The following is a 19599-nucleotide window of genomic DNA, read 5'->3' as shown; positions in this document are numbered from 1 at the left end:
TGCAGCCAAATGAAAAATCTTCATCCCAAATTAAAAATCTTCATCTTCCCGGGACCCAAAGCAAGCTGGAAGTGAGCAAAAAAAAAGGAAAAGGAAACCTTGTGAATTGCAAACTTTTCAAGGCAGCTGTACTCAGGAGTAATGACAACCAAATGAAACAAGAGCTCTGTGTTTAAAACCAGGATTTAAGAGGAAAATCAGGAAAGATCAGGAAAATCAGGAGAGGTTCTGCCCCAGGTCAGAACTGGTCAATATAATGGATATTTTTCCTGAGCTGCCCTTACACCCACAACTGGAACACACGTGATTTCAGGTGTGGAAAGGAAACTTGGCTTACAGCAGCCCGAGCAGCACAAATGTGCTCGGACAGAGCAGCCAGGGAGGGGCCGGGCAGCAGAGAGTGTGCCCGTGTGTCCCCACACTTGTGTGCACCAGGGCAGGGTGCAAAAATCACAGAAAGGCAGAGCTGGCACCTGGGGACAGCCGGGGAAGAGTCTGAAAACCAGAAGTTTTGTTCCCTGGCAGAAACCGTTCCTCCATCCTTCCCCCGAGGTGCCCCTGGGAGGTTGGGGATGTTTGCTGCGAGTTTCATGTTTTAGTAACAGGTGGCTGGGCTAATCCCCAGCCCCAGCACACAAAGGAGGCTGCTCTGCTCCTGCAATCAGCTCACACCCACTAAAGGTTGTGAAAGCTGCGGTGAAACTCTGCCGTGTGTGTGTGAGAGCAGCAGGGATGTTACACAAACCATCTCTGGATCCCAAACCTCGCGCCACACCTTGCTGGGGATCAATGGAAACCCAGCTGCTGTCAGCAGGACAGCGCTCAGCAAATTCAATTCAATTCAATTCAATTTAATTAAATTAAAGTCACTGGCTGGCTAAATTGTCTCTCATTGTCTCCTCTTGCTAAAATCGTACAGTTCCCCTTTAAATTCCTTTCCTTACGCCACTTTCAAGTTGTCTTTACTTTTTAATTCCTTTCTTCTTCCTACTTCTGCCACCACTCCTCTGCTTCCTCCCTCTCCTGGGGGAGGGGAAGGGAAGAATAAATGCTTTGTTGTTGCTCCCCTCCCCCAGCCTGTAAAGTTTGCCTCTCGCATCCCCCTGGAAAGCAGCATTTCCCCAGTCTGTAATGGACAACTGGGTGTTGGAAACAGAGGCGGCGAGGGGGGAGGAAAGGCAGATTTTTGGGGTTTTTTGGGGGGACTTTTTGGTGGTTATATATATATAAAAATATATATAAATATAAGAATGCATATATAAAAACATATAAATATATAGAAATATAAATAAATATAATTTAATAATATATAATAATAAAATATAAATAAAAATAATAACATATTTATATTTTAAAATATAAATTAATAAATTTATATTTTAATATAAATATAAATAAATAAATTTTATATAAATATAAAATATATAAAATATAAATATAACATATAATTTTTTTTTTTTTTTTTTTTTTTTTTTTTTTTTTTTTTTTTGTTGTTGTTGTTGTTGCTGGGCATGTGATGGAGAGCAGGACCTGCATCCCTCCCAGCGAGCCCAAACCCCGCAGGGTGACAGCAAACACCTCCAGCAGCTCCATCTCCCTCACTCGGGTCTTGCCTCTCCCTGCGGCAGGAATTTCCTATTCCCGGCTATTTCTGGAGTGATCAGCTGCTGAACAACTCCCAGAGACAGGAAACCCCAAACTGCCCCCGACACTTGGTGTTCCACGGGGGAATGCAGGGCAGTGCCGCAAAACCATCCCGACAGCGGCTAAAATCCCAGGAAATTCAGGAAAATATCCTCAATTTAATTTGAGGTCCTTGTGCTTAGAGCTGATAATAACTGATATATAATATATATAAAATATATTTTATATATACTATATATTATCTATATAATATATATTACATATTACATACATAATATAATATATAATATATAATATATAATATATAATATATAATATAATATATATTATACATTATATACTACATAATAATTATATATAATATATTATATATTGCATATTATACTATACTATAATTGTATGTATTATACATTATATATTATACATTATATATTATATATTATATTTTATATATTATATATTATATTATAATTATACATATTATACATATTATATATTATATTTTATATATTATATTTTATATATTATATTTTATATATTGTATATATTATATATATTATTTATATTTTACATATATGATATAATGGATCATAACTGATGTGTTTTCACCTCTGGATAATCTCTGGCTATCAGTCCCCAGCATCATCTGCCCCCTCCTCTGCCAGCCCCAGCTCCTCTCCCAAAGCCAGGCTTTTGTTTGAAGGGGAAATTTATTGTCTCCCATAAATCACAGGTGTGCTCAAATTAAATCACCATCAGAGAGCCCGGGACAAAAATTAACTCAAGGCACTGAGTAATTTTAGAACCATTCAGGAGCTCTGGAGTGGCGGGGAGAGGATTGTTTGGTTGGTGGTTTTTAACAAACAAAATCACACAAAAAAACCCCACCAGGATTAATTTGCACAACTGTTGCAATCTTTAGACAGAATTTAAACCCCTAGTCTTAATACTTTCAATTTAAAATACTTTAATATTTCTATATGAACTCAATTTGATTTTTAGAATTCCTCCTTCTCCCCCTTTATGCCCATCTGCTTACAGGGCTCTATTGCTAATTCAGGGAATAGAAAGTAAATTAATCTATTAAAAAGGCAAAAAGAAGACAACAAGATAAAGGTTGAATGAGCGATTTGACCAAATTATGACTAAGGGAGGATATGACAACAACCTAAAATATTTGGTGTGTGTCAGCTCCAGAGACTGGCACAACATGAAGCAAGGCTGGCTGAGAGCAAAGGTTCCCTACACGGCTCCAGGAGAGGAGGGAGGCGCTGCCAGCTCCTTCTGCCCTCAAAGCACAGCCGAGACACCCCAGAGAGGGAGGGACACAGAAAACAGCACCCAGCACACCTCCTCAGACAGGGATCTCACCAGATCAGCTTTGATCCCGACCTGCAGAAATGCCCTGGGAAATCCACTCTGGATTTCTGCTTCTGCACGCCCTGACCCTGGAGCAAAACTCCCTCCAAAAGGGAGATATTCCAGCAGAATATTTAAATAAATCTTTTCTAGGAGTTGATTTTTACATGTAAATAATCTCACGGGTTCAGAGCACAGAAGAATCCTGAAATGACAGGGGACCAAGCGGACCATTTTCCTCACTTCTCTCATTTAAAATTTAAAACCAAAATTTTAAAATTGTACCTACAGTCTGTTTAAAAATGCTATACAAAACCAGGATATTGAATGAACACGAACCGAGGCATGTGCTGATTGACACCAAGTCTGTCTTTATGGCACAAAATCAGAGTTTGCTGGCACTGTTTTGTTATATTTATGTTGCATAAATCCAGCCTAGTCAGATGTATTTATTTCAGGCACTGCAGTTTTAAGGGTTTGTATTTTGTTCTAACTCAAATACAACAAAATTCAGTTTGTTCTCCCCACTTCCCAGATACACCTAAACCACAAAAATAAAACTGCAGTTCTGCAGAAAGTTTGACTTTGGATTAAGATACTGAAATACTGGATCTATTCCAAATGTTAAAAAAGTCTCACATACCTAGACTTGAAAACTCTGCTTTTCTTTCTAGAATTGATAGCATTGTAGTCTAAACTGAAAAAAAAAAAAGTTAGACAAAACCAAATACCATGGGGGTTTTATTGCTGAAATTTGCTTTAATGTAACCTTGTCAAACTTTGTGGGTTTGTCCTGAGCAGAATTCTGGTCACAGTGGTGTGATTTCACAAAGCATTTACCCGCAGTCAGCTCCTGCCTTCCTGGGGTGAGTTACCCACTCTGGGGCTCCAGAGCAGCCCTTGAAGGGTGGCACAGAGCACCCTGTCCCTGTTCCTGCTGCTGGGCTCCAAGCAGAGTGTGCTGGGCATTTTGGGTTCTTCTCCATGCTGGGTTTTGCTTTGTGTCTCCCCCACCCCCTGAATTTCCAGAGGCACCTGAAAGTGGGCAGGGATCAGCAAGGCCAGCTTGGTCAGAGGTCTTGCTTGAACATTGGCTTTTTGCTGAAAATCCTTTATAAAAATGTCTTTTATGAGCTGGCACTGAATTAGTTTAGTGCCCTTCCTTTTCAGCGTGGTCTCTGCTCTTTCACTTTAATTTCAGGGGATGGTAAATGCTGTGGCTGAGCTCATTAAAAGCTGGGTTCTGGCAGCTCCAGGGGATGAATCCCTCCCTCAGCCATCACCCACTTGTGGCACTTTTGTCTCATTTCAGCTCAATTTCTGGTGGACAGCCCTGGCAGGGCCCCGTGAGAGAAGTTTGGAATGAGATGTTCCTGGGGCTCTGCAGCAGCAGCTCCCTGAGCAGCTGGAATGGCCCAGCCGGAATTCTGCACCCAAGCTCTGCTGGAGCCCTTCCTGGGAGGGTGGGGAGGGCTGGGATGGAATTCCCAGAGCAGCTGAGGATCCCTGGATCCCTGGCAGTGCCCAAGGCTAGGCTGGATCACCTGGGGCACTGGGAGGTGTCCCTGCCATGGCAGGGAGGGTGAGAAGATCTTCCAGGTCCCTCCCAACCCAACCCATTCCATGGTTCCACACTGGTGTGTGAATTCAGTGGCAAAACACCCCCAAATGTACATGGAGCTGCTTTCCGTGGACTCCTCAAACTGCTGCTGCTCAGGGAGACAAAGGAAACTGGCCCGTGGTACATGGAATAAAAATAATAAATCAAATAAACCACTGCCCTGATGGGGCTTCAAAGCAAAGGTGCAGAAATACAAGGAAGGAAGGTTTGTGCATGTCTGATCTCCAGCACACCGAGGAAAAGCAGCTCCAGCAGGAGCTCCGGAAGGAAAACTGGATTTTGGTGGAAGAATCTGCAGGGAAAGTGCTCTTGGGTCAGTTCTCAGGAGCTGGGGCTTATTTGCATAATAGATCAGATAGTACACAAGACCTGCAAATCTCTTATTTCTGTCATCAAACAGGAAACAGAAATAACAGACTGTGACTTGTGGCCGCTCATGTGACAGAAAACTGAACAATGTGAGGCTGCTCTGGAGCATCCACGGAAAAATCACAGGACAGGCTTTGATTGCACCAATTATCTGAGAAGTCCTTGTGAAAAAATCGCTTTGAATCAGGCGATTTGAAAAGAAAAAAGGGTTAAATTAGATTATTCATGATGGCTGTGCTCAATTCTAAGTGCTTTATCTTGTCTTACTCCACAAAATTCTATTTTTCATCTAAACCACTCAGTGTCTAAGTCAAACTCATTTAAGTATTAAATGCTAAAGTGAGACACACTGGGTGAGATTTTAAGTGAAGAAGAACAAAGTTTTGAGCCTCTTGCAATTCAGATTTGGGTCACTCATTCGACTCAGCCCAGTCTGCTCATTCCAAACCCAAACCAAGCAGCTCATCCCACCTTTCCTAGGGCAGGCCACGGCACAGCACATGCAATGCTCTTTACTAGGCCAACTGTTTAATTATTTTCCTTCTTTTCCTTCTAGACTGAGTTAAAAAATGTAAATAAAAATCATTCTGGCTCTGGTAACATGGCCTTTGTCCATCACATGATTTAAATTCGTGGAGAGTCAGAAATATAAACCAAATTACCCAGAGGTGAAAACACACCAGCTGTAAGCACAAGAACCTCAAATTAAATTCAGAGTTTCCCCCTAAAATTAGGGTTTTATTTAAGTATCTGCCCCTTATAATATATTTTCTTTTAGGTAAATTGTGATTAAAGGGTAAATTGCTAATTGTTTCAGCCAACAGGCCTGAATATCTGTTCTTATCAGCAGAGAAATCTCTGAGCAGAGAAATCTCTGTGCCTGTCAGAAGCAGTGAAGAACCTGCAGATTTGCCTCATTTACTCAAAATTTGATCAGGATCCCTGCCTCATCTCTGCCTGACCCAGGACGCTGCCACTGTACCAGCAGAGTAGGAACACCCTCACCTCTGGGGGCCAGCTCCAAACACACATTTTCCATGAATAAACTGAAATAGAAATTAGGTGGAGAAGCATTTCACCATTTCAGTGTCTCAGGAAATCTCAGAGAGCCTCCAAAGCCACAGCCCTGACCTGTGAACTGCTGGGCAAAAACCACTTCAGAACGAAATTCCTTCTCCACTTTATGGTGGACGTGGGAGAGTAAAAGTTCTGCTTCGTGCTGGAAGCACAAAACTGCCAATGCAGAGTGTGCTTTTAAACCCAGGTGAGCCTGCAGTGAAAATAATGAGGAAAATGATTCCTCAGCTGCACTTTAGGGGGGGACTAGCAAGACTTTGGTCCAGAGCAGCCTGAAGGGGAAAAAACCTTCTTTTTAAAAGCTACTGATTGCATGAAAGTTATTCTGCTGAGGTTACAGACAGCAAGGTAAGGCTCCCAGTTACCCCAGTGTACCCCAAATTAACAACTCATGGCTCCCAGTTACCCCAGTTATCCTCACATTAATAACCCAAGGCTCCCAGTTACCCCAGTTATCCTCACATTAATAACCCAAGGATCCCAGTTACCCCTCATTAATAACCCAAGGCTTCCAGTTATCCCAGTGTACCCCAAATTAATGACTCAAGGCTTCCAGTGTACCCCAAATTAATAACTCAAGGACCCCAGTTTTCCCCACATTAATGACTTAAGGCTCCTAGTTATCCCAGTGTACTCCTCATTAACAACTCAAGGCTCCCAGTTAGCCCAGTTATCCCCACAGTAATAGCCCAAGGCTCCCAGTTACCCCAGTGTTCCCCTCACTAATAACTCATGGCTCCCAGTTTCCCCAGTTTACCCCACATTAACAACTCAAGGCTCCCAGTTACCCCAGTGTACCCCACATTAATAGCTCAAGGCTCCCAGCTGTACCCCACATTTACAGCTCAGCCGTGGCTGCACCCCTGCTTTCCTCAGGCAGCTGATTGCCCCAGCACCTCATTAATTACAGCCACAGGCAGGCAGCTCTGGCTCCCTCAGAGCAGCCCTGAGCTGAAAGCACGCACCTGACTGTACCAGTGGAAATAAATATGTGTATGGCCTGGAAATCACAAATAAATGCACTTATGGCCTGGAAATCACATGAAACCCCAAATAAATATATATATGGCCTGGAAATCACAAATAAATACACTTATGGTCTGTAAATCACATGAAATCCCAAATAAATACAATTATGGCCTGGGAATCGCATGAAATCCCAAATAAACACATGTATAGTCTGTAAATCACAAATAAATGTACTTATGGCCTGCAAATCACAAATAAATACATGTATGGTCTGTAAATCACAAATAAATACATGTATGCCCTGGAAATCACATGAAATCACAAATAAACACACTTATGTATGGCCTGGGAATCACATGAAATCCCAGATAAACACATGTATGCCCTGGAAATCACAAATAAATACACTTATGGACTGGAAATCACATGAAATCCCAAATAAACATGAGTATGGTCAGTAAATCACATGGAATCCCAAGCAGCTGTCCCTGCTGCACCCCTGCCGGCCCCCCAGCAGCCCCATTCCCATGGCCTGCAAATCACAAATAAATACACTTATGGCCTGGAAATCACATGAAATCACAAATAAATACATGTATGGCCTGGAAATCACAAATAAATACACTTATGGCCTGGAAATCACATGAAATCACATATAAATACATGTATGGCCTGGAAATCACATGAAATCACAAATAAATACAGGTATGGTCTGCAAATCACATGAAATCACAAATAAATACACTTATGGCCTGGAAATCACATGAAATCACAAATAAATACATGTATGGCCTGGAAATCACATGAAATCACAAATGAATACACTTATGGCCTGGAAATCACATGAAATTACAAATAAATATATGTATGGTCTGCAAATCACATGAAATCACAAATAAATACACTTATGGTTTGCAAATCACGTGAAATCACAAATAAATACATGTATGCCCTGGAAATCACATGAAATCACAAATAAATACACTTATGGCCTGGAAATCACATGAAATCACAAATAAATACATGTATGGCCTGGAAATCACATGAAATCACAAATAAATACACGTATGGCCTGGGAATCACATGAAATCACAAATAAATACACTGCTGGCCTGGACACAGAGCACCCCACGCTGTTGCCAGGGTTCAGCTCTGGGGCTGGGGCAGTGCTGGCTGCTCCCTGAGCTTCTGCTCTCAGCCAGCTGCAGCCTTTCCCCCAGCCCTGCCGTGAGGCTCTCAGGTGAGCAGCTTCCCCTCTGCCACAGCCTGGGCTCCTCCTCAGCAGCACTGTTTGAATTTCACTCTGAAGGGGACTCCAAGACAAGAACAATGCCACATTCACAAAAAGTCACTTCCGTGTTATGGCATGGCCGAGTCTCTCCTGAGCTTTTTGTTTCTTCTGCATTTGAAAGACAAAGGGAGAATGGAGCAGGGAATATATATTTCAATATACATCAAGCACTTATTCTCATTTGTCCTCTTTCTTTTTTAATTTAAGGCACTTCTGTGGTGCTTGCTTAGCATTCTCATCGCACTGTGCAATCACATTTTTAGTTTTAGCTGCGTTATTCTTGCCCTAAGCACATCAGTTTTTGCAAGGCTCAGTCTCTCATTTCCCTTTATCATGACCCTTCCCCGGCACTCCTTGGCTTTTGTTTGCCCCACATCAACTTTTAACCCTGGGATCCCAACCAAGGCACCAAAGGAAAGCCCAGAGAGGCCCCAGCAGTGCCAGGCAGGAGCTCCCAGGGCCAGGAGCTGGGATCAAACCGAGCAGGGGCATGGCTTTATTCTGCATCAGGGAGGGCAGGACAGCAGGAAACCCGAGCAGAGATCTCCAGCCTGAGCTGCAAATCCTGGAAAACACCAAAACACCCCAAAAGGACAGACAGAGACGAGCAGGGGAGTTCAGGAGGGCTGAGCTGGGCTGGGGTAAAGCCTGGTTTTGCTGAGGCTGCAGGAGTTTATTTACCCAGAGCTGGGCAGGAATTGCTCCGAAAACATCTCGGAGGAGCTGCTCGTTATGCTCCCCCAGAGGAGAGAAATCCTCCTTGGGAGCAGAGGGGCTGGAATCCTGCATGGTGGGGAGCCCTGCAGGGCCCCCCAGCTCCTCCCGGGCTCCAGGTGGGATCCGGGACCCTAAACTGGGGCTAGGGGCTTGTTTGGGACCCTAAACTGGGATTATGGGCTTGCTTGGGACCCCAAACTGGGATTATGGGCTTGTTTGGGATCCTAAACCAGGATTATGGGCTTGTTTGGGATCCTAGATCCTAAACTGGGGTTATGGGTTTGTGATCCAGGATCCTAAAGTGGGTTTAGGGTCTTGTTTGGGATCCTAAACCAGGATTATGGGCTTGTTTGGGATCCTAGATCCTAAACTGGGATGATGGGTTTATGTAGAATCCTAAACTGGGATGATGGGTTTGTTTGGGACCCGAAATTGGGATTATGGCTTTGTTTGGGCTTTGGGATCCAGGATCCTAAAATGGGATTAATGGCTTGTTTGGGATTCCTAAACTGGGATTATGGGCTTGTTTGGGATCCTAAACTGGGATTATGGGCTTGTTTGGGATCCTAAACTGGGGTTATGGGCTTGTTTGGGATCCTAAACTGGGGTTATGGGCTTGTTTGGGATCCTAAACTGGGATTATGGGTTTGTTTGGGATCTGGGATCCTAAACTGGGATGATGGGTTTATGTGGAATCCTAGATCCCAAACTGGGATGATGGGCTTGTTTGGGACCCTAAACTGGGATGATGGGTTTGTTTGGGATCCTAGATCCTAAACTGGGATTATGGGTTTGTTTGGGGTTTGGGATCCAGGATCCTAAACTGGGATTATAGGCTTGTTTGGGACTCTAAACTGGGATTATGGGCTTGTTTGGGACCCTAAACTGGGATGATGGGTTTGTTTGGGGTTTGGGATCCAGGTTCCTAAACTGGGATTATAGGCTTGTTTGAGGTTTCTCAGGGAAAAAAAAAATCCCCAAAAACCTCTAAGTGCTACTGCTGAACAGTTTTATAGGGGCTGAACCATGGCAGAAATTAAATCCAAGTGCCCTCTGCTGGCACTGGCGAGAGACGGGGCTGAGCAGGGGAAGGGAGGAGAGAAAACATCCAAAGGAACGGAGGCAGGGACGGGGACGGGAGAAAACCCAGCAGGGCAAAACCCAGAACACGACAAAGAACATGGCAAAGAACATGGCAAAGATCATTTTTCTGTGTGAGAGCAGGGCCAGGCAGGGTGAAGAAACTGGTTCAGGGGTGGGGAAGGGAGATAATAAAACTTTTTGATGCAATATCAATGTTAGAAGATCACTGTATTTTTTTTACATTAAATAAAAAATCACATTTTCAGTTTCTCATTGGAAAAATGAGTGGTGGAAGCAAGGAAGAAGAAACCTTTTGGATTATTTAGCACTTGATGTTATTTTAAAGCTGAGCTGTGTAGCAGTGGCATTGCCACACGAATCTGGTCCTGGAAGGAATTCCATCATCCGTGTTTGTGGGAATGGAGCCCCGAGGTCCCAGGAATGCCAGGGTGTGTGTGTGTGCTCGCACTGACACAGCACTTCATGGAAAATCTGTTTCAGGCACACAACAACTCACTCCTGCCCTGTTAGAAAGCAGCATCTAGGAGTGAGATTTTACCGAGCCCGGGAATCCACAGGATGCTCTCAACTGCCTTCATAAAACTTTAACCAAACTAACATTACTAGAGATTAACTGCAGCGCCAACAGCAGGGCTATGGCAAGAAAAAAAATTAAAATTAAAAAAAAAATTTAAAAATTAAAATAAAATTTAAAAAAATTGAAATAAAATTTAAAAATTAAAATAAAATTAAAAATAAAATAAAATTTAAAATTTAAAATAAAATTTTTAAAAAAGTAAAAAAATTAAATTAAAATAAAAATTAATAATAAAGATAATATAAAATATATTAATATGTAAAAACATAATAAAGAAAGAAATAAACCATAAATAAAATAAAGAAAAGCCTGTCTTGCCTGAGTGTGGCCATGTCTCACCTGAATGGCCACGGGGCAGTCTGTGGTACCAAAGCCTGTGCAGAAACAGCTCAGGGTAACAAACACTGGGAAAAGGGAAATTAAACCGTGGATGGAGCTCTCTCATTGTGTGTGCTCTGCATCTCTGCCTCGAGTGTAAAAACCCCAAAGACATCCCAGAAGTGCAAATAAATGTGGGAAGAATAAAGCATTCTCCTCCTGGAGTGCCTGATCTGAACTCAACGCTGCATTAACTCACAAAAACTGATGGTTAATTTTAATTATTTTTTTTTCTACAGACAGTTAACAGCAAAATCTAAATTCAAGCTAACAACTGGAATAAAAATCTCACTTCAAATATCTGAGATGGCTCTTGGTGATAAGATCTAGGCTGCTACATTAGTTAAAACTAATTAGATTGCAAACTGAGATCTTTCAGGAGCACTTTGTGTTCTCCCCTCGGCAGGGCAGAGATCCTAAATGTGTTAGGAAGTCAGATATAAAAAATGACTTAGATAAATGTGGTTGATATGTGGAGTCCAGCAATAAATTAAAAATAGACAATATTCCATAAAAACAGTGATTTGTCCCCAAACTTCCCAATCCACTTCCAAACTAACATGATATTTTTCACCTTTTGCAGGAACCAACAGTTCAATCTCATGAAGAGTCAATTAGGAGTAAATTCAGAGTAAAGGAGAAGTTGAAAACGAGCTGACAATGCCAGTTTGGAGTGACCTCCACCACATCTCACAGCCACCGAATCAGCATTTATAAAACCTTCGGTTCTTGGAGAAATGACGAGCAGAACCCCCCAAATTTGAAGTCTGCATAATCAGTAGTTGCTTAGGAAATTCTTGGCAGCCGTGTGCCCTAAGAACAAAGCTACATCTGTGAACAACAAGCCTGAGGAACACGTTCTGCAAACCCCTGAGTTCTATTTCCAGCCTCCAATACAGACATTTACAAGCAATTCTGCCAGTAACCAGCAGTAATTTTAGTGCAATGTTTGTTTCCAAGTTCCTGAAAGCACCTACTCTCTAAAGGACTGGGAATAGCAGCTACCATCTTTACCCTGTCTACAGCAATTACATTTTTTCCCATTTTTCCTGCCCTTGAAGCTCAAAAAACGAGGCACAGACTGGGTGGAAAGTGAGGAAATTTTTCAGAATTCTTCCCCTTTCAGCATATGGTTCAGTTTCAGTTTTTTCCAGGCTAGAACAATGTGCTGTACAGGAGACAAGATGATGAATGCTTCATTTTGGGCTCAGTTAAAACAAACAACTTTCCCTAAAAGCACATGCTTTGTTTCAAAGTGACGTTTGGTAAAAGCCTCGTGTCCATATTATGTTACATCACTGCAGGTCAGCGCTGTGACTGACACACAGCGCCGGGGAGAAAAGGAGATTTCCCTTAACCCTCACCTTGCCACAGCCCCGAGTGCTCTGAAGGCAGAATTCAGGATCCTTTTACACCATTTCTCAATCTCTACACTAATCAAGTTACAAACTCAAGTGATGCTGAGTATTTTGTTTGTTGAGAATGAATAAAACAGAAAAAATCCCCCACCAAGATGAACCCATGGAAGAACATTTCACAATTTCCTTCACCAAGAAAACTTTTCTGATGCTGGAGTTCAGGTTCCTTTTACACCATTTCTCAAAATCTGCACTAATCAAGGCACTTACAAACTTAAATGATGATGAAAATTTTGTTTGTTGAGAATGAATAAAACAGAAACAATTTCCCTCCAAGATCAACCCAGGGAAGAGCATTTCACAATTTCCTTCACCAAGAAAGCTTTTCTGATGCTAATACACCAAAATCCATCATTTTTTCACATCAAAACTCTCAATACCAGCTCTGTTTGGGTCTCTCAGAAGCTTTAGTGTCACATCCCCTCCTTCCCAGCATTTTTTACAGGGAAAGGCAACTTTAAAAACTTGTTATTTCTGTGATAAATGTTCCCCTGTGCTCCCAGGCTCCACTAAATTCACATTTTAGCATTGCCATTCACCTTTAAATAGCTGTTTAAGGAGGTCAGAGTTATTTATGCTCTCAGGGTTGAATGAGGTGGCCAAGGGCACATTTTGGGTTCCAGCAGAAAGGTGGGAGAGCAGAGGGATGTGCTGGGGCACAGGTGGGCAGAGCTTCCCAAACAGTGGGGTTTGGTGGGGATGGAGCCAAGGAGCTGCACGGCACTGCCAGGGGAGCCACCCCACAGACAAAACAGGGGGAACCACCCCACAAAATCCAGGGAAACCATCCCAAACCATGGGGGAACCACCCCACAGAAAAAGCATGGGGAACCACCCCACAAAATCCAGGAAAATCAGCCCAAACCACGGGGGAACCTCCCCACAAAATCCAGGGAAACCATCCCAAACCATGGGGGAATCAGCCTAAGGGAATCACCCTGCAAAATCCAGGGGAATCAGCCCAAACCATGGGGGATCCACCCCACAAAATCCAAGGGAATCACCCCACGAAATCCAGGGGAATCAGCGCAGGGGAACCACCCCACAAACCATGGGGGAATCACCCCAAACCATGAGAAAACCTCCCCACAAAATCCAGGAGAATCAGCCCAAACCATGAGGGAATCACCCCAAACTACGGGGGATCCACCCCACAAAATCCAAGAGAATCACCCCACAAACCACGAGGGAATCACCCCACAAAATCCAGGGGAATCAGCCCAGGGGAACCACCCCACAAACTGCAGAGGAATCAGCCGAAACCATGGGGGAACCATCCCACAAAATCCAGGGGAATCAGCCCAGGGGAACCACCCCACAAACTGCAGAGGAATCAGCCCAAACCATGGGGGAACCATCCCACAAAATCCAGGGGAATCCTCTCAAACCACAGGAGAGCCACCCCACAAACTCCAGATAAAGTTAGAACCACAAAACCTCCTCGGGCACTGCTGTCTCATTGGGAAGCCACAAAAAGGCTGCAAGGCACCAAAACCCACAAAGCTGGCTGGGCACAGCTCTCAGCCGCTCCTGGGAAAAGCCAGCCCTTCCTCCTGCAGCTCCTGGAGCTCTGCCTGCCTCCCCATCCCTTTCAGGGCATTAAACCTTCCATCACCTCCCAGATGAACCCAACTGGGCTGACCCCAGGGCAGCTTAACCCCTTCTGTGCCCGTGGCACCTGCAGACCCCCTCAGCAGATTGAGGCAACATCTGATTTTTACTCGCCAGTTTTACTGTGGTAGGACTGTGTGGAGGCAACAAATTAGGAGAAGAGAGCCAAAAAATTATTTTCGAGTGTAGTCACAATGGCAGTAAAAGGCTTTGCATGGATTTAGTCTCGCTGGGATGAAATTTGTGTGGTTGTGTCTCTGCAGGGCTGCTCCACTCACTGCTGGAAGCAGCAAAATCCCTCTGGTGTGGCCCAGCCCTGGGTTCTTGGGGTAAAGAGAATTTTTTCTAGAATGTCTAAGACTGGTTCTGCTCTGTGGCTGGGTTGGGAATGTTGATAGAGCATTTTTTGGCAATGAACAGGGAGTAATAAAGTTATCTAGCCCTGATCTTGAATTTGATGAAGGATTCCTGAACAGGGCATTTGATAATTATGTGTCTTTTCAGTATGTGAAGCACTGGTTAAAAAAAAATTTTAAAATTTTTAAAAATATGGAAAAAATATTGTTTCTGCTCAATTTTACAAGCAAATTTTTCACAAGCAATTCTTTTCCTGCACTCATGGCAGCCACTGCCAGGGCTCAAAAGCTTCCTGTGATGATGGAATCCCAACATTCTGGGCTACTTCAGATTCATTTAGCAAAGTAATAAAATTTCAGCCCGTACCAGCTCAGAATCTATTTCTCTAACGGACTCAAAACTGCTGACAGCAAAATAAAGTGAAACCTCTGCAGCTTAATCCCCACTTCCCTTCTGTTTTCCAACCAACTCCAATGAAGTAATCACAAACATCCTGAAAGTGATGCACAGAGATGAGGCTGCAAAACTCTGATTGTGTTTTGGATGCCATGGGTGAGGGTCTGTCCTTATCACCCCTGTGCCCTGTGAGCACAATGAAAGATTGTGAGCAGAATAAAGGACTGTGACCAGAATAAAGCAAAGGCCCTCGCTGTGTGCACAGGCAGGTGAAGGGGCACTGCTGGGCCCTGCATCACCTGCTCACCCTGGGATGTGATAAAGGAGGAATTTGGACTTTGTCCCTTTCCGGTTTAAAGTCAAATCTCTGGTGCTTCCTGTGCAGGAGGTTCTTTCCTCTGCCCTTCAGCAGGTGACAGATTTAATAGGAAATGATGAAGTCAAAGCAAAGAGTGCTGATAAGAGGTTTATTCTTCTTCTTTGAGGCTCTTGATAATTTGTTTCCAGAAAATGACACCTCTTTAAGGAATTCGTAAGCATCTTCAGCCTCGTCAGGGCTGCTGCAGAATTTCCTGTTTTTGTGTTCTCAGAACTGCTGAGCTGCTGAAATTGCCAGTAAGGCCCGGGGTGTGTTATCCAGAAGAGGTGGAGTCTCTAACAAATCCAGATTTCTCACTGCTGCTCTCGGACTGTGTGACTGCACGAATCCAGAGCCATCCCCTCCAGCCTCCCGTGGCTCTGTCCCACAGCCACCACCCCTCTGTGTTTACCTCCATCCTTCCACGCAGAAACCCATGGATTTTGTTCCATGAGTGGCTTTAAAGAAGATTTCCATCCCAAAAGGTATCCAGGGGCTCTTAAAACATGTTCTGGGTGCAGAGCTGTGAAACACAACCCCTGAACCAGGGCCTGGCTCAGTGTGAGCAGACTCAGCTCCTGAATGAAGGACCTCAAACCTGCAAGGGGCAAGATCCTGCTCAGATTCCCTGCTCTGAGGGTGGATGGGTCTGGCATGCTCAGCAGGGAGGAGTTCATGGCTCTGAGCCCTCCTGGGAATACAGAGTGGGAGCTGAGCTCAGTTCCTGGGATGGACACAGAGAACCCTGCTGGGAACCTGCTCCGCCTGAGGGGCAAATCAACCCCTGTGTGCTGTAAGCCAGCATTTCTTGCACAAAATCCTGCAGTTTTGATCCATTCCCTTTTATATTTATCAGATGCTTCAAACCCTTCCAAAATGCCCCTCTGAAACGCACCCTGAGACCCTGGAGCAGTGTGACCTGCTCCAGTTGTGCTCCAAAGCACAAAACCAGAGCCAGGGCTCTAAATGCAATGTCTGGCCTTGGCTGCTCTTCTCCTTTGTCCTGGGCTGCAGCCCTTCCAAAGCTTTGATTTCCAAATGACTTGTTAAGCTTTCCTGGACATGAAAGCTGCATTTAATGTTCCTTATATCCGCGAGGAATGCGGAAACTCCCTGAGCTGGGGATGCTGCTCCTAAGACCGTTCTTCCTCTGGGTTCCACGTGTGGCAGCGTTATGGGCAGGCTGAGGGGCTTCTGCAAAGCTGCTGCTGGCAGGAGGGATCGAGCAAAACCAGGGGAGGAATCGAGCAAAACCAGGGGAGGAATCGAACAAAATCGGGGGAGGAATCGAACAAAATCAGGGGAGGAATCGAACAAAACCAGGGGAGGAATCAAACAAAACCAGGGGAGGAATCAAACAAAGTTGGGGGAGGAATCAAAAAAATCAGAGGAAGAATCAAACAAAATCAGGGGAGGAATCAAACAAAATCAGGGGAGGAATCAAACAAAATCAGAGGAAGAATCAAACAAAATCAGGGGAGGAATTAAACAAAACAAGAAGAGGAATCAAGCAAAACCAGGCAGCTTCTGCCAGGAGCCCGTGCCAGCTCTCAGAGGGGTTTTATTTTGCCTGCAGGGAGAGCCCCGTGCCATGGAGGGCACCCACAGCCACCCCTGGTGCTTGTTTCTCTGCCAAAAGCGTTTCCTGACTCCTCAAATCAGCCCCTTTGCCAAGGGATGGGGTCAGGGCACAGCAGCCCCGATTCCTGGGAGCTGCTCTAGCCAAAATAGAATATTAATTAATGTCTACACAGTCCATAATATAGAAATAGATATATATTTTGTATTTGCAGCCTGGAAAAGAGAAGTTTTTCTTCCTTCCACTGCCTGAAGGAGCTGCAGCAAAGATGGAGAGAGAGGATTTCCAGGGGATGGAGGGACAGCACACAGGGAATGGCCTCACACTGACACAGAATAGGTTTAGGTGGGATACTGGGGAGGAATTCCTGCCTGGGATGGAATTCCCAGAGCAGCTGGGGCTGCCCCTGGATCCCTGGCAGTGCCCAAGGCCAGGCTGGGCACAGGGACAGTGGGAGGTGTCCCTGCCATGGCAGGGGGGCACTGGATGGGCTTTAATGTCCCTTCCCACCCAAACCCCTCTGTGATTTTATGCTAATCAATCATCAGGCCATGGGGATGTAAATAACAAACTTCGTTTGAAAATTGAAACAGCAGCTGATTTTTTGTTTCAAAGGATAAGTATTAGTTTATTTAAAGATAAGGATGTCAAAATATACAGTATTGCATCATTTAGATCAGTGTGGATTACAGCGTCAGGCCCCTGGTTCCCTGTACAGGCTAGGATTGAACGAACAGAAATCTTAATTTTCTGTAAAATTTATTAACTACAGTTATTACAGGAGTCTTGTGAAGCAGAGAGCTGCCTGGGCAGCTTTGATTTTGGTTTTTTATTAGGATTAATTACAAGTATGGATATAAACAAACATCAGGGTGAACAACTAAGTTTCCTAAGATCTAAGGAACATTAATTCCGGGCTGGCAGGCACAGCCCGGCGTTAGGGGACGTGGCTGCCCTCTTGTGTCCTATTAGAACCTTAAATAGATTTTAATTTGTTATCCCACCCGCCCGGCCGAGAGAGGAGCTGCCCCAATCACGGCAAGCTTTGCATTTTAGCGTTTTAATTTACATTAATAACCATCAGGAAGCAGGACTCGGTCAGCACGGGTTCTGCCGGGCTGAAGGGCTCAGCTCTCACTCCAGCTCTGTCGAAACCCCACCAGAAGTGACTCGGCTGTTGTTACCCTGCAGCAGAACATTTCTCCAGGGGATTTGTGTTTTCCTGGCTGCTTTCAAGCTCTCTGAAGCAGAGGATTCTCTGCCCGTGCCTCGCTGCCCTCCTCTGTCACCTGCGTGCTTTTCCTGCCATTTATTGAATTCTCTGCCAGCCTCGGACCTGACTCGCCCTCTGCACACTTCAAACCACCCACAGCACCTTACCTTCAACACATCTCATGGGATCTCAGAGCTGCTTTCTACAGGTGAGGAACAAACCCTGCAAAGACAACCTCCAAAATGACAAACCCTGCAAAGACAACCTCCAGAATGACAAACCCTGCAAAGACAACCTCCAGAATGACAAACCCTGCAATGACAACCCGAAAAATGACAAACCCTGCAAAGACAACCTCCAAAATGACAAACCCTGCCATGACAACCCGAAAAATGACAAATCCTGCAGAGGTACCCTGTGTTTGCTTCAGCCTCAGGTGTTTGTGACAGCCGTGGGAAGGAAAAGGAGTCATTTCTGCTGCCAAAAAGGAGTCATTTCTGGAGCTCCCAGAGAGCTGCTGAGCCTCCCTCCAGCAGCTGGCACTACTTGGATTTCCCAGCAGGGAGGATGGACACGGGATCTGTCTGCACTTCTGCATCCGACATCCTTTTGGAGCCCTGTGGAAAAAAAGAGACACCTTTAGAAAGTTCCAAGTATTTCTGAATGGTCCAGTCTGGAATTGTATCCTAGACTTTTGCTGCCAGATATTTCCCACTGATTTAACCTCACTGCTTTTCTTCATTTAATATGCACAAATATACGAGCACCATCTGCATCGTGAGAACCACTCAAAGTTCCTGCCTAAATGTGGGGGTTATTTTAATAGAATTGTCTCAATTGGCATGGAAACAATTGAACTGGGCTCACCTAGCAGAGCCAGGCTGCTGTGTGTCTGTAGTATTGGAGTTCTGGCATAACTTTCTCTACCATTTCCCTGCCCTAAACGCTTCACTGCAGCCCTGCTAGGAGTCCTTCAGGCATGATGAATGGTGTATTATAGCCAGCCCTGCTCTGCTCTAGGTTAAAGGAACATTAAATACTTTTATGCATGACAGGTATTCGACAATGTTCGAGTGATAAAGCTTTTTTTACACTGCAAACATAATTCTGGGTTTGGAACCACTCCAAGACACTAATCCAGCTTAGATGAAGGAAATGTATAGCTCTAACTATACCAACTACATTTTTCACTAACTGATAAAAGCTTGGCTCTGGTTTAAGGTGCCTGACCTAATTTTGCTGCCCTTGAAGCTGCCAAAACTTCAGCAAAACGGACCCACAATCAGTGTTTGAGGTCAGTGTTACCACTGTGAGGTGTCGGTACCCAAATCACGCCTTGCTAAGCAGAAAATCCAACATGACAAAGCTAAAGGTGCCTCTGTGCTTTCCCTAGGATAGGAACCTGGCAGAATAATGTGTGAATTGTCCCTTCCTGGAAACCTGAGTCACCACTTGAGGAGGATTCTGTGTTACTCATGGAGAGTGAAAGGTCTCGACTTCTTCATCCCCTTCAGGGAAGTAAAACCAGCAAGGTTTGTACACTGATAAGGCTCCACCTCAC

At 44.3% G+C, this 19599-nt stretch overlaps 1 protein-coding gene across 4 annotated transcripts in view; it reads right to left on the bottom strand.

The window, feature by feature from the left end:
- Positions 1–17422: 17422 nt before the first annotated feature.
- The window catches only part of BCAS1 (brain enriched myelin associated protein 1), a 35965-nt gene continuing 33788 nt past the window's right edge, over positions 17423–19599 (bottom strand). For 3 of the 4 annotated variants that reach the window (XM_064391409.1, XM_064391410.1, XM_064391408.1), the window contains one exon: positions 17423–18655. In XM_064391409.1, the coding sequence (XP_064247479.1) occupies positions 18581–18655 (75 nt within the window). In that variant the 3' untranslated portion in view covers positions 17423–18580. The remainder of the gene's footprint in view (positions 18656–19599) is intronic. The other variant, XR_010348371.1, reaches the window with a different exon arrangement.

The sequence above is a fragment of the Passer domesticus genome, chromosome 16 (assembly GCF_036417665.1).
Source record: "Passer domesticus isolate bPasDom1 chromosome 16, bPasDom1.hap1, whole genome shotgun sequence".
Classification (NCBI taxonomy): domain Eukaryota; kingdom Metazoa; phylum Chordata; class Aves; order Passeriformes; family Passeridae; genus Passer; species Passer domesticus.
Note: the sequence above shows the minus strand (reverse complement) of the source record. Positions and strands in the feature narration are given on the sequence as shown.